Source organism: Macadamia integrifolia, unplaced genomic scaffold (assembly GCF_013358625.1).
Source record: "Macadamia integrifolia cultivar HAES 741 unplaced genomic scaffold, SCU_Mint_v3 scaffold2618, whole genome shotgun sequence".
Classification (NCBI taxonomy): Eukaryota; Viridiplantae; Streptophyta; class Magnoliopsida; order Proteales; family Proteaceae; genus Macadamia; species Macadamia integrifolia.
Genome location: NW_024868836.1, coordinates 39,611 through 56,860, shown reverse-complemented (window position 1 = coordinate 56,860; position 17,250 = coordinate 39,611). Strand labels below are relative to the sequence as shown.

Below are 17,250 nucleotides of genomic sequence, written 5' to 3'. Positions count from 1 at the left end.
AAAAAAAAAAAAACTAGAAGCAAAGAATAGAAGTAATAAATTCCATTATTATTAAATAACTAAATTTCATATAAAAAGATAAAGTTAATAATTTCAGGCCTTGCAATGTGAGAAGAAGACAAATTGTAGGAATATTTACATTCCTAAAGAAGTTGCTCCATTAGACCTATTTCTAATTGACCAGGTAAATTTTAATTAGGCAATTGGATTCTAATTGGAAACCCAATTTCTTGTCAAATTAAGGGAACAATATTTTTCCCCATTTGGCACACCGATGAGAGAATGCACAAACTCTATATATAGGACTCTAGTCTTCCACTTAGTTGTTGCAGTAGAGATCAAGATACGCAAAATCATGGCGGCGAGTTTTTGATAGTTGATGATGAACGATATGTGTCATTTTCCTATAATTATTTTGATTTATGAATGCCAAACAAGATTCATATTTTATGCATTGAAAAGAATCATCTAGAAAAAAAAAAAAAAATTATACAAATTAAATGTGCCATCAACATTAGCCTAATGTCTTCTGACTGCAGTTGCAGAATTTGGAAAGTATCACTACTGAAACAACAAGAAAAAGCTCATCAAATCCTTCTCCTATATTCCATATTGATAACAAATAAGTGATCAACATAAATGTCAAGGCCATACGAATTGTCAAGTGCAAGGGAAATCTACCATCTGTGAGGTTATAAATTAATACAAATGACAGGAAAAATGATGCATAGTTTGTGCATTCTTCATATCACTTGGAGTGTCTTCCTTGACCATAAATGATTTGATCAGATATCGACGACATATAGAACTTAGAAGAGGTGGAAGAGAGGAAGAAGGGATCCCATTTCCTTCAATAAAGGAAAGGTAATTTGAGTACTTTAAAATACTAGTGGAGAAGAAGAGGTAGAAGTTTTCTTCAGTGGGGAGAATCAGATGTGAAAACTTGAGTAAAGAAGTTTCAATAATTAAAGAATTAGTACAATGGAGTGACATAAATTTTCTCAAATTTCTATTTTAATTTAGAAAATTTCACTTCACTTCCTTTCCCTTGTAAGTCTCTTTATATTCGAATGAAGACGTATATAATCGAAACTAGGAGCACTAAGTTTGGCTCGGTGGGTCTGAAGCCGCTTGAAGCTCATCTTGAGCCCGGTAGGGTTTGGCTGGGGCTTTTCAGCCTGAGGGGCAGGCCTCAGTTGAGATTCCTAGGCCCAACCTAAGGTCGGGCCTGGCCTGGGTAATGTCTTGGGTTGAACCCGGCTCAGCCCAACCCAATCTGATCCTCTCTCTCTCTATATATATATATAATATGGTTGATAATTGAGTTGTTGTTATTATTAAATCCAATAAATCCAAAGGGATGAAAGTCTACAAATAAGAGGGAAAGAGGGTGGGTATTTTCAAAGTTGGTTATTGGGATAGCTTAGTTGACATAATGAGTTCACCGTCCTTTGGGCCTACCTATCAAAAGAAGTTGGTTAGTATTGCTAACCATATGGTCTAATGATAAAGCAGGACCAAGCAGGATTGGACTTGGGCTGAGCCTTGGGAATTTGGGTTGAGCTTGGGTTTTCAAAAACCTGGCCCTGTTGCAACTGTAGTTGCTAACTCCGAATGATTTTGACATTCAATACATGGGTGTAGTTTGGTGTTAAGGCTTAACTTGGTTCTGTGGCCTAAAGCTTAACTTGGAATGATAACAAATAGTGGAAAGGAAAGTAGAGAGAATTTTCATATTTTACATGCTATTTGGTCGAATGGAAATTCATGGAAGTACAAGAATCCCCAATTTCCTATCATTTTGGCTCTGTTTGGTTGAAGGGAAACAAAATAAGTGAAAGTGAATTAAAATCAAGATAAAATCCGGAAAAAAAATCATTACCTAATGTGATTTTGTAACTAACTCCAAGATAATTAAAATTTGATTTTTAAAGTTATTATATTCTGCAACCAAATCCCTAGGTTTTAAGATGAAAAGTAGAGGTTTCATTGAAAAATAAGGTAATCATTTTGAATAAGATAGTTACATAATCGTGATTGCCAAAGTTTTAATTTTCTTTTCAAAATCTCTTTAATGTTCTTTTCCTTCCATTTACTTGCAACCAGATGGAGTCTTTGGGAAGAAAGTGGTATAGAAAAAACTAATGCGTTAGTAAATGATTTTCCTCAACCAAACATATGAAAAATATGCTTTGTTAAGAAAAACTCTATTTTTTTCACTTCGAGTATACCACTACAGGAAAAGAAAACAATACATAGCAAAAAAAAAAAAAAAAAAAAAAAGATGGACGGATTGTGCTTTATACCTCAAGTTGTCTTGATGAAGTTGCAACGTGCAAGATTGTGTTCCCTTGTTGGTCGTTCCAACCTAGAATGTCAATCATATTGAGTGCGGGATAAGGATTTAGGGGACGGTATCAGTATCGGTATCCACTGTTATCGATTTGGATCGGATCTTATTCATGGGTATTGGTCTATTTTATCCTTGCCTTTTTTTTAAAGTATTATTTTCTTACCATTTTACCCTTGAAACGATACGAAACATCGATTCGGATCGATTAGGGATCGGAGATTAATCTCAGCTGATTCGGCCAATACCAGACAGATACTTGAAACCATGGTGCAGGAAGTTGTTCCACCAATGCCCTGAAGGTTTTCAACCTACCATTTTTCACTGCCATGTGAAGAATTGTATCCCCTCCAATAGTAAGCTCTGTGATAGAATTTGGGCATGTAGAGATCAATAAATCAAGTATGTTGACTCTATCATTCTCAATTGCACAATGAAGAGGAATTTTGTCATCCTTTCCCCTAAGAAAACAAAGATTTTGGTCTATTCTCAATAATATTTTCACAATTTCTAAGTGTCCATTTACAGAGGCCATGTGCAAGGGACTAAATCCATCTTGGTTTAGCTTCTTAGAAAAGGAAGGCTTATGGTTGGACATCTCCACTGCAATTCATATATCTCCCAATTTAGCTGCATTGATCAACCTCTGATCTGGGTTTTCCATGAACAATTCATATAAGCGGTTTCTATCTCCTGCCTTAGCTGCATTGATCAAGCTTTCATCCATTGTAACAAAGACAAAGTGGCAACCACCCTTTTCAGGAAGATGAAGATTGAAAACCCTTTTAATTTAATAGCTTCTACATACACAGCATTGCAACAATTGTTCGACTAATAGCTTCTACAATAATTGTTATTAACATTTGTCATAAGCTTTACTTTTTGAAACAGATGAAGATTTCCTTCACTGGTGGCTGAATGATGAAATGATTCAGATAGAATATGCCTTTGCCATGTTTCAAACTCGACTGCATATGGAGTCTTTCTTCTTTTTATGTAAAATAAGGACAAAGTTTTCTTTGATCACGAGGTGAAGTTTATCACATGATCCATCTTTTCTATGTAGAAAATGGACAAAGTTTTCGTTGATCACGAGGTGAAGTTCATTACGCGATCCAAGGATCCGTAAATCCCCCCCAACCACCACCACCACCACTCCTCATGCATGCAGAAAATGGGTTTACGTAGAAAATGGGTTTGTCCAACTGATTTAATAACGTGCAAAAGAAGTATCTGCAAAAAAATATGATCGAAGACCTACCCATGCAAGCAATGTACATCCCCTATCTAAAAAAACTGGAATACACAGTGGCAGGTAATAGCTAATTTGGATCATAATTAATATATATATATATATATATATATATATATCATTAATCATCTCTCTATCATTTAAAGATATTTCAATTAAGGCAGTTTTTTCAAAAAATAAAAAAATAAAAAAAAGACAGTTTCTCCTCCTACGTTGAAGAGATTCGCTCTTCTTTATATAATCAATTGAGAGACTCTAGGAACAGAATGGACTTCATACAATGAGATGGAGAATGTGGAAAATGATTGCCCACAGGGAGAAGGAGCTAGAGAAACTTTCTCACTTCAATTACATTTGCTTTAGGCAAAAAGTTCCGTTTTAGGACGAAGTTTTCCTTACTAGATAGTGAGGTTTACCACTCTATCTTAAAGTTCACAAGTCCATTTAGGGTTTTAGAATCTTCACAAAATACCCCTCAATGTGCACTGCACGTATCTAAAGCCCGCTCGTCGAATTTTCATTCACCATGTGACCTTAGAGAAACTCAATCCGTTTTTAATATCTCGGATAGAAGGCAGAAGACAAAGTTGTTGACCATCTTTTTTTTGCTCAACAACCAAATTTATTAAGCCAAAAGGAAGAGAAAAATTATAAATGAAGAACACAGACTCAACGAAAGTAACAACAAATGAAACGTCAGAACTACTAAAGAGAAATGAGCACCCCACCTTTGGCATTGCCATCAGCATGGAGTCTCATCTATATCTAGCAGAACCTACAGAACCTTGATCTTGACATTGCGTCAGCTACAATCTCATCTGAAATATGCAAGGGAAATGCGATCACTGTGCTCAAAGCACCTGTTTTTGTAGCTTTCTTGGCCAAGTAGTTCGCAATGGGGTTCGTTTCCCTAAAGCAGTGTATGATCTTTCAGAGAATGAACGTAAGGAAAGGTTGAATGTACAACCATTCTTGGAGTGCAAACCATGGTATATAATTCGAGTTGACAGATGTGACAACTACCGCAGAGTCTGACTCTATCCTAGTCTGACTTTATCCATAGGACGTGCACATTCAGCTCTTTAGCTCTCATGATGCCTTCCAATAATGCCTCAAAACTCTATCTCAACTATTGGCTTAATTCCCATGTTGATATTGAAAGGGAACAACACCTGGCCAGAGCTATTTCTTAGAACACCTCTTGCTCCTGCTTGACCTGTGTGTTGCCAGTAGACCTTCCATCTACATTCCTGAAAAATTGTCAACCACTTGCGCAGGTTATGTAGTCGGAGGACAATACTAGAAATAGCGTCCGATGAGCAAATCTCAGTCACCCCAAAAGATATTTTTTAGTGAAAGTTCCGATTCTCTTCAGTTTATTAAACTCAATTCTTGCGTACCATTTCATTATACATCAAATCAATTCCCGTCAAGGATTTAGTTTTGGGGTATCGTATCGTTATTGCTGATACCAATACAATGACGATCCTGAACTGGCCATATGGAGATCGGTCAATTTTGACTTTAGCTTAAAATATATATATATATATATATAGATATTTTTTTTCTTTTTTTTCTTTTTTTCTTTTTTCTTTTTTTTTTTTAATACGATTTACCCCTGTTTTGATACCAATATTCAGTTCAGATCAATAAAGTATTGGTATTAATCTCAACTAATATTGATTCAAAAATTCTTAGAACCATTCCCATCTTCCGATCCAACTTCTTGTCCTCTTCCACCGGCTACTTCTTTTCTAATCGAATCACGCTTACATCTTAAAAAATAAATAAATAATGAATAGATGTCATGGGATAGGTGTGAGCCCAAATTTCTTGTTTAAACCCCATGTAATATTTTGAATATGGGAATTGACTTGGGAAATTATCAAAATGCCTTTGGAGTGTCCATTGATCAAACAACCTTGAAATTGTACCAAACCTCAGCATTTGGTGTGTCCTAGTATTTTAAAATCTTTGGAAAATAAACTGGTTTGGCTATTATTTTACGAAAAATTTTATTTTGACCCTATGGATCCCACTTTAAAAGAATTTCTAACACATTTTTTTGTAAAACTAATTTTCAATTTTTGGGTCATTGAAACTTTTCAACAAATCAAGATTCATGATGTTTGGGTGTATAAAAGTTATACGTACCCATTTGACCACTAACAATAACCTATAAAACAATAATTTATAATTTTAAGGTCAAATTCCTTTCATGTGGATTATATAATTTAGCTTTCGATAATACAACCTTATCCCTGAAAATATCCTAAAATAAGTTTCTTTTTAGCTCTCAAAGAAAAAGATAGTGAATACTCCATAATTGTCTTACATTTCACAAAGGGAAAATGATTTTGATTTGAAAATAAGAGTAATGATTCTGTCCCTGTGTATTTTCAAACCAATTTGAATTGATGTCCGGATTCACTAGGGTACCATTGTCCTTATTTTCAATTGCATGCAAGGTTATCTTATGACATAAAATTCAAAAGAATATTGGAATAGACTCTGGTGAGAAACTTGATAGAGCCTAAACTTCAAACAATCGATACTCGCAGACTTATTATTGTCTCTATTTCCAATTGCATGCAAGTTTTCAATGAGATTTCTTTATGCGTACAAGCATTCATGATTTATTCGACAAAAAAAAATTATAACAATTGATATGATTAGATATCTTACATTATTTTATGAACCCTCAATTCATCATTCATTAATGATGAGATTGCACTTAACGTGGTGGAAAGTCTCATATACTGATTTTCATAATTTATTGTAGGTGTTTCAGAATTCAGAGTTCCATGTTGATGGAAATTCTGAAAGTGAGAAACTTTAATCACATTTTTTATGTAATTCGGTTCTTTTTCTTTTTCTTTCTTATTTTAATAAAATCTCAAAATTTTTAGAGAAAAAAAAAACCCCCACGTGAATAGCCTAGCAAACTTGACACCTTGGTGATGAGCTACACATCAATGGAAGATGAAGTGATCAAAACCAAGATTCAAAGTGTTCATAGGATTAGGTTTTTATCATGTAATGGACGGGCTTGGGTTATTTTCAAGGAGAGTAAAAGGGATTGGTTGGTAGCGGTATTAATTCATTAGTTTGGATCGATTTGCTTTGATTTTATCGGTTTCAGTGTGAGAACAAGTGAGTTCTAAACATGATTCAATAAGGATGTATTGATTTATTATTGATTTGGTTTTGATTAACCCTATAGATATATTAAAAAGTATGATTAAAAATAAAGTCTTTGCTTTTTCCTATGAATTTCAGTTTGGTATAGGTTTCTTAATCGATCGATTTGGTTTTGGATTTGATCCGATTTTCTTAGTTTAGTTCGATGTCTTATCAATTTCAATAGTCTGATTGGATTTCGATTTTAAAACTCCAACCCAAAACATGATCGAATAAGCTTATATCAATTTCAATTTTGGTTCAGTTTCGATCAATTCAACTCGATTTCATTCACTCGGGTTAATTTTTGACACACGGCTGTAACCCAGCAGCGTGTACAACCTTTTCTCTTTTTTAATAATAAACCACACGGAGCTTCGCCGCATGAATCGTGAGTCGTGATCAACTAAAACCCATACAATACTGCAAAGAAATAGTCAATTTAAAATCCTAGTGGACCATTATCACCAACCACTACTTTGGAATCTTTGAGAATAGGATTCATACAATACAAGAAAGGTCCATGTCGGAGATCTTGGATGCTATTTTGTTGACAAAAAATATGCTGATCTGACGGTATTTTGATGAGATCTCAATCATTTGATGTGAAGTGTAATATATAATATATTCATTCTATCATTTCCCACTTGTAGGATTCCGAAGTAATGGTATACTTACTCTACTCTATCATCACCCACCACTACCAGCAAAGCAATATATTCCCAAGACATTGGGAATTTGGGAGAGAGTGGCAGAGTAACAGAGTTCAGATTTCAGATTCGCCATTAACACGTGAAGTGAAGGGAGCAACGAAGAAGTTAGGAACTTTTGGCTATCACTTCTTCTTCTTCTTCTTCTTCTTCTTCTGTTCTCCTTCATATTTTCAAGGATGGAAAGCATTGGCGTTGTGATGATGAACTCCTTTTCGTCATACTTAGAAGAAGAGCTCGACAAGCGATTCAAGCTCTTCAGATGCTGGAAATACCCCAACCAGAAAGATTTTCTGAAGGAGAATTCGAATTCTATTAGAGCTCTAGTTGGTAACGCTACGATTGCTGCTGATGCGGAGACCATCGATATCTTGCCGAAATTGGAGATCGTCTCGAATTACAGCGTTGGTTTGGATAAAGTTGATTTGGCCAAGTGCAAGGAGAAGGGTATTAGGGTTACCAACACTCCTGATGTGCTCACCGATGATGTCGCTGATATAGCGATTGGATTGATTATAACGACGTTGAGGAAGATTTGTGAGTCTGATCGTTATGTGAGGACTGGGTTATGGGTCAAAGGGGATTACAAATTAACTACGAAGGTGTGCTTTGTTCTAAAACCCCTTTTTTCTCATTTTTAGTTCGATAGTGATTACTTTGAGCTCTGATGCCTCTGTTTGTCTGTGTGTATGTTTCAATTAAATGCCACTAACATCTGGATAATCCTTATCACTTCCATCGGTCAATGGATAAGTTAACGATAAGATGAAAAAACAAGAAAAAGAACATACTGATTTTATAAAAATGGCAAGCTCTTTTAATTGTATATGTCTTTTTATGTTAAAGCAGTAGAATACGGGTCCTAATTATCCACTAAATCATTGTACTTACAGAAATGGTGATGCTTACCTGGTTGTTACTGACAGCTAATTGTACCCCCCCAAAAAAAAAAATTTGGGGGACGGGGACTAGATAAAGACAAATGGAACCTAGTTGATGGATTGTTCATAAATGGAAAATTTTTCACTTACATATTTAAAGCTGCACAAATAGTTTTGCGAAGAAATCTATAAGCCATTCTATGGGAGAGAGTTATTACTGGAACCTTAGGAGAGAAATATTGCAGGTATACTAGTGCATGAAACTTTAATATTTGATCATAGGCTTTTACCCCCTTGATGGAAATCTTCAGCTGAAACTTGGACGGCTGATGGAAAAGTATAAGATGTCAAGGAGAAGAAAGAACTCGATATGTTTATTATTGGCTTAACGAAAGCATAAGACAGGGTATCTAGAGAGGTCATCTATTAAGTCATGGATAAGAAAGGGTCTTAAATAGTTCTGTCATAGCTGGAGATATATGTATAAGTATATATGGAGACCCTTTCTTAAACAACTGAGTAGGTGCAGTAAATTTCGAGCATGAATCAGCATTAAGCCCATATCTCATTGTATACAAAGTGAACTAGGCATAGATAAGAAGAATCCTTTTTCTGTTGACTAGACTAGGCAAGTGGTACTACCAGGCTGGGACAATGAAGTGATGATTTTGGATCTATATTCTAATATAAGAAGTGATAAAACAAAATACTGGCAGATTTAGTAAACCTAGGAGTAGACAAAATAGTAGTTAAGATCAATGAGCTACTGAATAAGAGATGTCTCAAAGTTCTGTTCTCTGTTACATCTTGGGTTAATAAACCACTAGGAGGGAAAGGTAGAAGACAATAATGCCAATTGGATTAAAACAAAAGCGGATGTAGTCTAGAGGAACTTTTGGACTTCCTCGTGGTAAGCTCATGCCTTAAAACTAAAGAAAAAATTTGTAGGACAGCCATAAGACCAGTCATGTTTTATGGAGAAAAATTTTAGAGACTGGGAAAAAAACATGCATAAAATGAGTTTAGCTTAGATGGGGATGCTGAGACGTTATAAGACTATTAAAGTGAGAATTGGGAATGAGCAAAAGGTGGAATTTTATTCAAGATTATCATCCAATCCAGTTCGGTGATCAAGATAGGGAGGTCCAAGAAGGTAGAATATTGCTGGATCATCTTAATAATCTTGGAATACTTGGTCTTTACACCATAGAGGCTATGTATTGCAGTTCTTCAAAGAAAAAATAGAGCTCACTTCAACCAAAACAGGGCGGGGAGGGGGTGGAGGAGGAGAGAAATGGTTGCAATTACAGGGAGGCATCTTCAGATGGATGGTGAGAAGCATTTAGTAACTTGCGTTTTCTTTTATTAATACATGGAATCCAAGTTGGACCTGGTGTTGGATGAGGGCTTAAAATAGAGGGCTTGGGATGTTCCTGAGAGATTTCTCACTGGTGACTTATGTTTTGAGACTTTCATGGCCTATGGAATGTTTTAATACTCATATATGTATTGGATCACCAATTACACAGCAATCAACTCAGTTGCTGATCATTTTTTTAAAGATTTTAATTCCTTGGCTTGTGTGGCTTTTATATTTTCTCATATTTTGAAACAATAGCATAAGCATGTGGTTGATTTGGAGTGGTGCGGCTGTCAAAGCACTTATTATAATTAGCCATAATCTGTCAATCTTTGTGCATGGATCCATGCGCTCGTCCTTGCTTGGAATCTCCATGTAGCCAACCCAATTAAGTTGGGATAAGATTATGGATGTTGTTATTGTTGTTGTTTTGAAACATTACCTGCTTCTATGATCACCCATATGACCTTGTACAGTGTCTTCTTGTATTGTTTTTCAACCTTTTCTTTCTTTGTGTTGTGTCTGTTCCATGGGTGTCTATGGACCTCTGTACCATAGGATCATGTCTTGTCTAAATATTAATTTTATATTGGATCACCAATTACACAGCAATCAGGTCAGTTGCTGGTCATTTCTTAAATGATTTTAATTCCTTGGCTTGGGTGGCTTTTATATTTTTTTTCCATATTTTGAAACAATACCTGCTTCTGTCATTACCCATATGAACTTGTGCATTGTCATCTTGTATTGTTTTTCAACTGTTCTTTCTTCATATTGTGTGTGTTAGAATAGTTGGAGGTCCATGGCTGCCCATGGACCTCTGTACCATAGGATCATGTTTTGTCTAAATATTAGTTTTAGTTCTTATTGTCTCTTTCCCATTGTAATTAGACTTTAGGCTAAGTAGAGTTTTATTTTATGTATGTAATAGAGTCCTATTCTGATTATGTATTCTGTCCAAGTCAATATAAAGAGATTTTGGCTGGTACAATAGGATTATTCCAACCTATCGCACAGCCCCCTCCATTTTCTTGGTTTCCCATCTTTCTCCTCTCATCTCTCTTTCTCTGGTTCTGATAATTGTTGTGTTCACTTCTAATCCAATTACATGGTATTAAAGCATACTCAATAATCAAATTCTTCGCCCGATTATGGTTTTGAAAATCTCTAGGATGCTTCGTTAAGAGCAAAGAGCAACCCAGTGCACTAGGCTCTCGCTACTATAGGGACTGGGAAGGACAAATGTACGCAGACTTAACCCCCTACTTCCGCAGGAGAGGCTGTTTCCAAGTTTTGAACCTTTGATCAACATGTTGCAATAGTACAACTTAACTGTTGCACCACATGCTCGTCCACTAAGAGTGCTTTGTTAGAGTTCTACCAAAAAAGGTTGCAATGGTGCAATTTATAACCCTATGCTGCTTACTATCTATATCTGGTCCTTGTTGATGATGATGATAATAAACTAGTGTCTCTTCTTCCTAATCCGCACTTTCCATGGAGTGAAAGATCGATTGCAGTCAAGAGGATTGCAAATTGAAGCTTGCGGCCAGGATTCTGAATTTCTCCCTAATGATATCATAATTTCAGGTGATGACTCTTCTAGCATAGAAGATGCCAAGGCATATCTCCTTGGCAGTGAATCTTGATTGGCCTCTATTTCAGCTAGATATAAAAAAAAAATGCATTTCTTTATTGTGATCTTGAGGAAGAAGTTTATATGGAGTAACCTCCATGGTATGTTGCTCCCGGGGGGGGGGGGGGGAATGCATCCAAGGTATCCTATCTTCGCAAGGCTATGTATGGGCTGAAATAATCTCCATGTGCATAGTTTGATAAGCTCAGTATAGTTATTGGTCATTATGAGTTCACTCAGTACTTCTCTAATCACTCTGTATCCATGCGTCGTCGGGAGGACAAGGTTGTGATCCTAATTGTGTATGTTGATGATATCATAATTTCAGTTGATGACTCTTCTGGCATTAAAGAGGTTAAGGCATATCTCCATCAGCATTTTCAAATAGACTTGGGGTGCTCAGGTATTTTTGGGGGGTTGAAGCTGTTTATTCTAAGAAAGGTGACAGTTTGTTTCAGAGGAAATATGTTCTAGATATTTTATCTGAGATTGGCATGTTGGGCTGTAAGCATGTTGATAACCCCATGGATTCGAATCTGAAGTTTGGACTATGTGATGGTAAAGATTTTGAAGATAAGCACTGGCACAGAAGACTAGTTGGGAAACTTATTTATCTAACTGTAACTTGTCCGGATATTTCCTTTGTTGTTGGAGTCATCAGTCAATTTATAGAGAGTCCTAAACATGCTCTTGGGGATGTTGCTTGTCTCATTGTGAGGTATCTTAAAGTTGCCCCGTGCAAAGGCCTTATTTATCATATTTATGGTCACACTAGCGTTGCAGATTATTTTGATGTTGGTTGGGCGGGTGCTGCCAGTGATCGTAGATCAACCATTGGATATTGTACGTTTGTTGGTGGTAATCCCATTTCTTGAAAGAATAAAAAGCAGTCTACTATGGCTAGGTCAAGTGCAGAAGCCGAGTATATAGCTATGACTCATACTACAGCAGAGTTGATATGGTCGATGTTTTGTCCTACAAGAATTAAGATTCTCAGTTCCCGAATCAAAAGATGTGTTGTGATAATCAGGCTGCACTTTATATTACAAGCAATCCAGTTTTTTATGAGAGGACCAAGCACAACGAGGTTGATTGTCATTTTGTGAGAAATGCAGTTATGCAAAAGCTTATGTCAACTCTGTTCATTAACTCCCAACAATCAACTTGGTGATATATTTACAAAGGCGCTGTTTCAACCTACATTTATTGATCGTTGTTCCAAGCTGGGTATGGGAGATGTGTATGCTCCAGAGTGAGGGGGAGTGTTAGAATATGTGTCTCGGTTGGATATGGACCTCTATACCATAGGATCATGTCTTGTCTAAGTAGTAGTTTTAGTCTTATTGTTCTCTTTCCTATTGTAATTAGACTGCTAAGTAGAGCTCTATTCTAAGTATGTAATAGAATCCTATTCTGATTATGTATTCTGTCCAAGTCAATATAAAGAGATTTTGGCTGGTGCAATAAGATTATTCCAGCCTATCGCACAGTCCCCTCCATTCTCTTGGTCTCCCATCTGTTTCTCTAGTTCTTTCTTCTACATTTTCATCATTTTTGGGTCAAAGTGGACTGACTAGCATGCTTATTTTTCTTTTCCCATTTTTTTTTTTTTTTTTGGTTGGGGGTTGGGGTTGGAGGGGAGGCTTAACTTGCCTTTACTGCTGACATCATTGACTATACTTGGATGGCTGTTAGTCCTTGTGATTATATGACTGCTAGAATTTGTTGAACCTTTGTTGTTTTCTGTTAGAATTATGCAGGAATTGACATTATGTACTTTTAGATCAGTCCTTACGGCTTAGATCAAAGGGTTTTACCTTCTTTGTTGAACAAAACCACATAAATTAAAGTTAAGGCTGATTCTTCTGTTGAATATGATGTTGATCAGCTCCCTGCAAATGATTGCTCTGAGATGATCAGATATTGTTCTACAAGGATGGTTGGAAGGTCTTTGTACCGTATCAAATTTGAGAGGCTTTGGATGAGGAAACCAGGTGGATGTTCATCTTAATTAAAGTGGACAGGCATGTATACACTAGGTTTGGGTTCGATTATAGTACATTGAAGAAGAGTTGTAAGAGTTTATGTACAGATATGCTTTTATGGTGTCCTATTGAGTGATTAATGCAAACTGTTGAGTGGTCTGGCCTAAGGAGATTAGGTTGTTGGGTAGCAAAAGAGTAGGATTATGGGAAGCTAGGCAAATAATGCTTGGTCATGGTGTTTCTTGTGAAACTAGCAATGAATTTTTTTTTTTTTCTTTTGGGAAGTGTGGAGGGAGCCAAAATGATGTAGTAAATTTAATCTAGAAGCACTCTACAGAATTGCTTGTAGCATCGTAAGCTTTCATAGCTTCGTACTAGTTTATAGTTAATATAAGTTATTAATAAGAACCATGGAAAGAAGCATAATGTATCTCATGACTAGTGTTCCCTGCATTCTCTTCCATGGGAAAGAGTTCAGTTCACGGTTATTTCTTTAACCTGGTTCTTCAGATCTCCACTGCATGCCAATTTGATATTAAATTTACTTCGTCTTTGCCCTTCACGTTTATCTTTTTGATTTTGCAGTTCAGTGGCAAATCAGTTGGTATTTTGGGGCTGGGCAGGATTGGTGCTGCAATTGCAAAAAGAGCTGAGGGATTTGGCTGTCCGATCAGTTACTACACCAGATCAGAGAAGCCAGATACCAATTACAAGTACTATCCTAGTGTTTTGGAACTAGCAAAGAACTGTCAAATACTTGTAATTGCATGCCCTTTGACAAAAGAAACATACCACATTGTCAACCGTGAAGTGATTGAAGCTGTAGGTCCAAAGGGTATTATTGTGAACATCGGGCGTGGCCCTCATATCGATGAACCAGAGCTTGTGTCTGCACTGGTCGAAGGTCGGCTGGGTGGGGCAGGGCTTGATGTATATGAAAATGAGCCTTACGTACCAGAGCAATTGTTTGGACTCGACAATGTTGTACTCTTGCCTCACGTCGGAAGTGGAACATTGGAAACCCGCAAGGATATGGCAGATCTTGTGATTGGGAACTTGGAAGCTTACTTTCTGGACAAGCCACTGTTAACTCCAGTGGATTGAATGTGATCACTGATCAGGAAGTATGTATACGATCGATTAGAATTCAGACTTGCTGCTGCTCTTTTCTTTGCAAAACTCTCAATTCTGTAGATTTTTCTTTAAACATTGGCACAAAGCTATCGCATCATCATAAAGTTGAGAACTCAACTGATAAACACTGTATCATCTTTCTTGGCTTCTTTTGAATTTTCTGCTGGTATGGAGGAGATACAGATGAGCTTTTGATGTAGGTTTCACATGGCAATTTAGGGGGACTAATCACTGCTAGTGAAACTCCGTAAAAGGTTTATCCGAAGTACCTATGTAACTGCCAGTTCCAGCTCTATCTACTGCACTAAGAAATGGCGAACTCTGCCCACAGATGTGAGTCGCACATCCAGCTCGGCTTTGTGCGAAAGTGAGTTAGCAAAAGCTCGCTTTGGTCTTTTGGCAACCTCACCTAATGCAGCATTGGGTGATTGGGTTTGCCAAATTACCCAAATAGTAAAGAAGTGTAATTCCGAAATGCCCTAAATAGTGCCCGCTCTATTGGTAACCCCTTACTTGCATACATTTTCTAATTTTTTTACCTTGGTCATGGCTATAAATTGTATGAAGGTGCTGTAAATAGTGTGAGCATGGGTGCGGCGGAAGGCTATAACAAGTCCAGGCAGAAAAGGAGAACTATAGCATAAATGTGATGCACATGTTGAAGAAAAAAAGATGGGTTGCTCAGTTGGCAAAGAATCAACACCTCACAATTAAGAGGTTGCGAATTAAAATCTCCCTGATGCCTAAAAAAAACTCCTCCGGATAAAATGGAAAATACCTATGCTATGGTCTGCCATAGAGCTAGCACTGTTAATGGTATTTCAATATTATACATCATTATTTTGGATAATTTGATTAAACAAAAAATTGGGAGGGTTATTTGATAAACTGAAACTTATTTTGTGAAATCCAATAATTTCAGTTTTTTGAGAAGAGAATAAACAATGTGAATGTCATTTGCCTTATTACTGATTTCACATCAAATCTAATCTGATAAACAAAATAGAAAGTTCCTAAAACTAAGACACTCAAATTGATTGGATTGATTGTCCATTGATAAGAAAAGCCACCAAAAAGCAAATTATGCTTATCCATGTTGGACTTTCCATGAATCTTTGGGATAGGTGCAAAGATGTGAACACCCAAAGAAAACTATTAATTTAAATTTTGATTATACCCCTATTTTGATCTAACGAGGATAGCAATATAGACTTGCCCACCCTACCAAAAAAAAAAGAGGATAGCATTGCCCACTAATGAATCATATTTGATTTCTTTTCTTTTTTTCTTTTTGCTATTGTTTTCCTCTCTTTGTTAATAAACTGACAAAAAAACCAATAAAGCTTTTACCCCTTTGTAGCATGAATTCCAAATTTATTGAATCAAGAACTTTAAAAAAAATAACAGATTTGGATAAACCTAAAATTATTCGGATCGATCAAGGGAAACTCAAAGAGGAAAAGAATGATACCTATTGCAGGTAGCTGATTCAAAATGAAGCCAAGAGAGAGAGGGGTGTGACCCTGACATGAAGATAGAGACATTATAACCACTACTTGCATCATATCAGTATATACATACAAAAGATCTCTACAAATGCTCTGCTTTTAAAGCCTAAGAATTCCTAAGCAAAAGTTGCAGAGGAATCCAAAGAGCCCAACTGGGTATTTTAGGATTTCCCTTTCATCTTCTCTTGCCCTCTCACTCCCTTTCCTTCTTCTTCCCTTACCCTTTCTCCTCCTCTATGGGGATATCACCATCCACACCAGGAAAAAAAAAAAGTATGAGGAAACAGAGAGGGAGGACTACAGTGATGGGAAATTTTTTACTTGGTTAGATTTTGTTAGTATACAGGGCAAGGAGGAGGAGGGGGAACAGACGCCCCTTTGAAAATGAGGAAATTGAGAGTCTCCAATGCAAAATAGATGAAAGTTCCCTGTGAATGAGTGAAGAAACAACCGAAATTGGAACCCACAACACATTGCCATCCAGGTCCATATATCATGTCGAATTCCTAATCAACAATCAATCCAAAGCTTCATCAGAGAAGACAAGGTGGAAAAGAGGGGAGAAAGGGAAAAAAAAAGAGATGGTGAGGGAATAGTAGAGAATGTGTTACCTTTTTTATGTGGGCAGCTATGGATTTGCAGTCAAAGACATCATAGAGATCAAGGGCTCGATAAGCAGAAGTCATGGCCTGGATCTGCATCTTCACTGGCATGTCTGTGTCCTCTATCAGAGCTTTGCCTTCCAACATCTTCTCCCTTAAAATTCACGGACAAGAGAGACTCAACAATTAAAAGGAAGAAGAGAGAGAGACCCACTAACGATTTTTCTCTCTTTTATTGCTTGAATTCAAACCCACAAAGGTTTGGTCCTTCGGGACCTTCAGGTTTCCTCTCTCTCTCTCTCTCTCTCTCTCTCTTCCACCTTCGAGGAAAGCGCACAACCCGCGGCTTTAAGTAGACAACGAAGCTTATCCCTCTCCTTTCCACCAAATGTAAAGTAACCTTACAAAAGATTTTTAATGGCTCTGAAAACTTTTGAGTTGGCTGAGCGCACATAATAGTAATACTAACCTTCTCTCTCTCTCTCTCTCTCTCTCTCTCTCTCTCACCATTTTTGGTTTTTTCCTTCTCTCGCCCGCTTTCTCTCTGTAATCTCTGTTTGGTAGATTCTAATCTCTCTACTAGAAGTCACTTCAATTTCCACAAGATAACTAAAGGTGAGGCAGCAAATAAATTGATTGAATTGTTGACTAA

The 17,250-nt window shown here is 36.7% G+C and overlaps 2 protein-coding genes across 2 annotated transcripts; one reads left to right on the top strand and one right to left on the bottom strand.

Moving 5' to 3' along the window:
* The first annotated feature begins 7,485 nt into the window (after positions 1–7,485).
* On the top strand, positions 7,486–14,687 carry LOC122066860 (glyoxylate/hydroxypyruvate/pyruvate reductase 2KGR-like). The gene is made up of 2 exons (XM_042630688.1): positions 7,486–8,094; positions 13,940–14,687. The coding sequence occupies exons 1-2, from the start codon at positions 7,672–7,674 to the stop codon at positions 14,456–14,458; spliced, it is 942 nt and encodes a 313-aa protein (XP_042486622.1). The 5' UTR covers positions 7,486–7,671; the 3' UTR covers positions 14,459–14,687.
* A 1,336-nt stretch (positions 14,688–16,023) lies between these two features.
* Positions 16,024–16,985, bottom strand: LOC122066859 (dynein light chain 1, cytoplasmic-like). The gene is made up of 2 exons (XM_042630686.1): positions 16,608–16,985; positions 16,024–16,502 (listed from the first exon to the last, which is right to left on the bottom strand). The coding sequence occupies exons 1-2, from the start codon at positions 16,743–16,745 to the stop codon at positions 16,332–16,334; spliced, it is 309 nt and encodes a 102-aa protein (XP_042486620.1). The 5' UTR covers positions 16,746–16,985; the 3' UTR covers positions 16,024–16,331.
* Positions 16,986–17,250: the final 265 nt, after the last annotated feature.

Bases quoted from the DNA above. Each gene is read 5' to 3' on its own strand.
- LOC122066860 (XM_042630688.1), top strand. From the start codon at position 7,672: ATGGAAAGCATTGGCGTTGTGATGATGAACTCCTTTTCGTCATACTTA. The intron at 8,095-13,939 runs GTGTGCTTTGTT...TTGATTTTGCAG, and splicing joins ATTACAAATTAACTACGAAG to TTCAGTGGCAAATCAGTTGG.
- LOC122066859 (XM_042630686.1), bottom strand. From the start codon at position 16,745: ATGTTGGAAGGCAAAGCTCTGATAGAGGACACAGACATGCCAGTGAAG. The intron at 16,503-16,607 runs GTAACACATTCT...ATTGTTGATTAG, and splicing joins TAGCTGCCCACATAAAAAAG to GAATTCGACATGATATATGG.